Below are 2,572 nucleotides of genomic sequence, written 5' to 3'. Positions count from 1 at the left end.
GGTCAGTTAATGATTTAGTCAAAGTACGAAATATAAGGTCAAAGTATGAAATAAAAAGTCAAAGTATGAAATAAAATGTCAAAGTACGAAATATAATGTCAAAGTATGAAATAAAAAGTCAAAGTATGAAATATAAGGTAAAAGTATGAAATAAAAGTCAAAGTATGAAATAAAAGTCAAAGTACGAAACATAAGGTCAAAGTTTGAAACATAAAGTCAAAGTTTGAAATATAAGGTCAAATTATAAAGAAATACAATAAAGCAAACTTTCTTTCACATTTTGTTCAGAAAAGACAAACAGATCAGGTGGTGGGTTTCTCCAAGACGAAATCTCTGGAATTCTACAGGGTTTTTTAATAAACACCGTCACCACCACCATCTGTTGTCTTTAAAAGTACGAACAAATGTACATAACAAAATATTATGGAATTTTCTAATCTTAAAAACTCTGATACTAGCTTATAAACATTAAATTTGTAAACAGATATCTAACATTGGAAGGGAGTTAATTAAGGACTACATCCCAGCATTTTGAGTTAATTAAGGACTACATCCATAGCTTATAAACAGTAACCTTGTAAACAGATATCTAACATCAGAAGGGAGTTAATTAAGGACTACATCCATATCTTACAAACAGTAAATTTGTAAACAGATATCTAACATTGGAAGGGAGTTAATTAAGGACTACATCCCAGCACTTTGAGTTAATTAAGGACTACATCCATATCTTATAAACAGTAAATTTGTAAACAGATATCTAACATTGGAAGGGAGTTAATTAAGGACTACATCCCAGCACTTTGAGTTAATTAAGGACTACATCCCAGCACTTTGAATGGGTTGATTATAACGAACGATAAAGTTTCAACAAATCGAGTCTTATCAACATGGGGAAATGTTGTTCGGATAATTACTGAAGAAAGACAACTTTATTAAAAGTACGAACCATACATCGTTTGGAAGTTTATATTCAGGAAAACTGTTTGCAACTTTCAGCGAGTACAGAACTGATAAATTATTGATCTGACGCTAACTGTTATAACAACATACTGCAATCTGCAAAGTTCTGTTCATATATATATATACCTGAACCGAGACTGCTCCTGTCGTCTGATTTTGTCATAGCTTCCTTCAGAAAGACGTGCTCTAGTGGGAGATTGAAGAAACATGCAGAGTTGACCACTGCTACTGTCCCCTGTGGTATTTCTGTTTCCAGAGTGACCTTGACACTTCTCAACAGGCATAGCAACATTGCCTAACAGAAAGAACAGTGGAATGGAAGTTCACACAGATAATCATTAACTGACCAAGTACACACCAGATAATCATTAACTGACCAAGTACACACCAGATAATCATTAACTGACCAAGTACACACCAGATTTTATTGCATACTTTGACATTATATTTCATACTTTGACCTTATATTTCATACTTTGACTTTATATTTCGTACTTTGACCTTATATTTCATACTTTGATTTTATATTTCGTACTTTGACCTAATATTTCATACTTTGGCCTTCAGTAAAGTTTAATTTTAATAACAATTCTCTGCACCGATATCATTATCTTTACACTTATAAGACGTTACAGGAAAGTATGAAAGTTTATGTAGTCAAACGTAAATGACGTCATGCAGAAATAAATATATTTTTAGAATTCAAGGCCATATTGCAGAATTGAAAAACTCTTACATTCGGCTCATACATATATGTATGTTTGGTGGCACACAATTTCACAAATCAATTAGCTTTAAAAAGTATTTTATCATCTAAAACAAGCGCATTTAAACACTCAAGATTTGCCTGTGACTCGTACTAATGACGTCATATATATTCCATCTGTTTGTCTAAAGAATACCACTGATTTTTGTTTTTTGAACAACATTGGCTACAAATAACCTTGACCCACAGCACGAGGACGTTATACATGTCAACACATAACCTTGACCCATAGAACGAGGACGTTATACATGTCAACACGTAACCTTGACCCACAGAACGAGGACGTTATACATGTCAACACGTAACCTTGACCCACAGCACGAGGACTTATAACATGTCGACACGTAACCTTGACCCACAGCATCAGGACATTATGTATGTCGACACGTAACCATGACCCACAGCATGAAAACATTATACCTGTTGATACCTAACCCTAAACCTGATCCAAACATGAAGACATTGTGCATATCGACACGTAACCCTGACCCACAGCATCATAACACCATACATGTTGACACGTAACCCTGATCCACAGCATGATAACATTACTCATGTCAGAACGTAACCCAGACCCACAGCACGAGGACATTGTACATGTCGACATGTAACCCTGGTTTGGTTTGCTTTTAATTTTACGCAAAGCTACACGAGGGCTATATGCACTAACCGTCCCTAATTTAGCAGTGTAAGACTAGAGGGAAGGTAGCTAGTCATCACCACCCACCAATAATTCGTGGGCTACTTTTTACCAACGAACAGTGGGATTGACATTCACATTATAATGCCCCCACGGATGAAAGGGCGAGCATGTTTGGTGGGACGGGGTTTTGAGCCCGTGAC

The 2,572-nt window shown here is 35.6% G+C and overlaps 1 protein-coding gene across 1 annotated transcript in view; it reads right to left on the bottom strand.

Annotated features, from left to right (window-relative positions):
• Positions 1-1,259, bottom strand: part of LOC111088971 — a 3,842-nt gene extending 2,583 nt beyond the window's left edge. Inside the window, exon 1 of the mRNA XM_022400443.1 lies at positions 1,090-1,259. Coding sequence (XP_022256151.1) covers positions 1,090-1,247 — 158 coding nt within the window. The 5' untranslated portion in view covers positions 1,248-1,259. The remainder of the gene's footprint in view (positions 1-1,089) is intronic.
• Between the last annotated feature and the right edge of the window lie 1,313 nt (positions 1,260-2,572).

Source organism: Limulus polyphemus, unplaced genomic scaffold, assembly GCF_000517525.1.
Source record: "Limulus polyphemus unplaced genomic scaffold, Limulus_polyphemus-2.1.2 Scaffold4895, whole genome shotgun sequence".
Classification (NCBI taxonomy): domain Eukaryota; kingdom Metazoa; phylum Arthropoda; class Merostomata; order Xiphosura; family Limulidae; genus Limulus; species Limulus polyphemus.
Note: the sequence above shows the minus strand (reverse complement) of the source record. Positions and strands in the feature narration are given on the sequence as shown.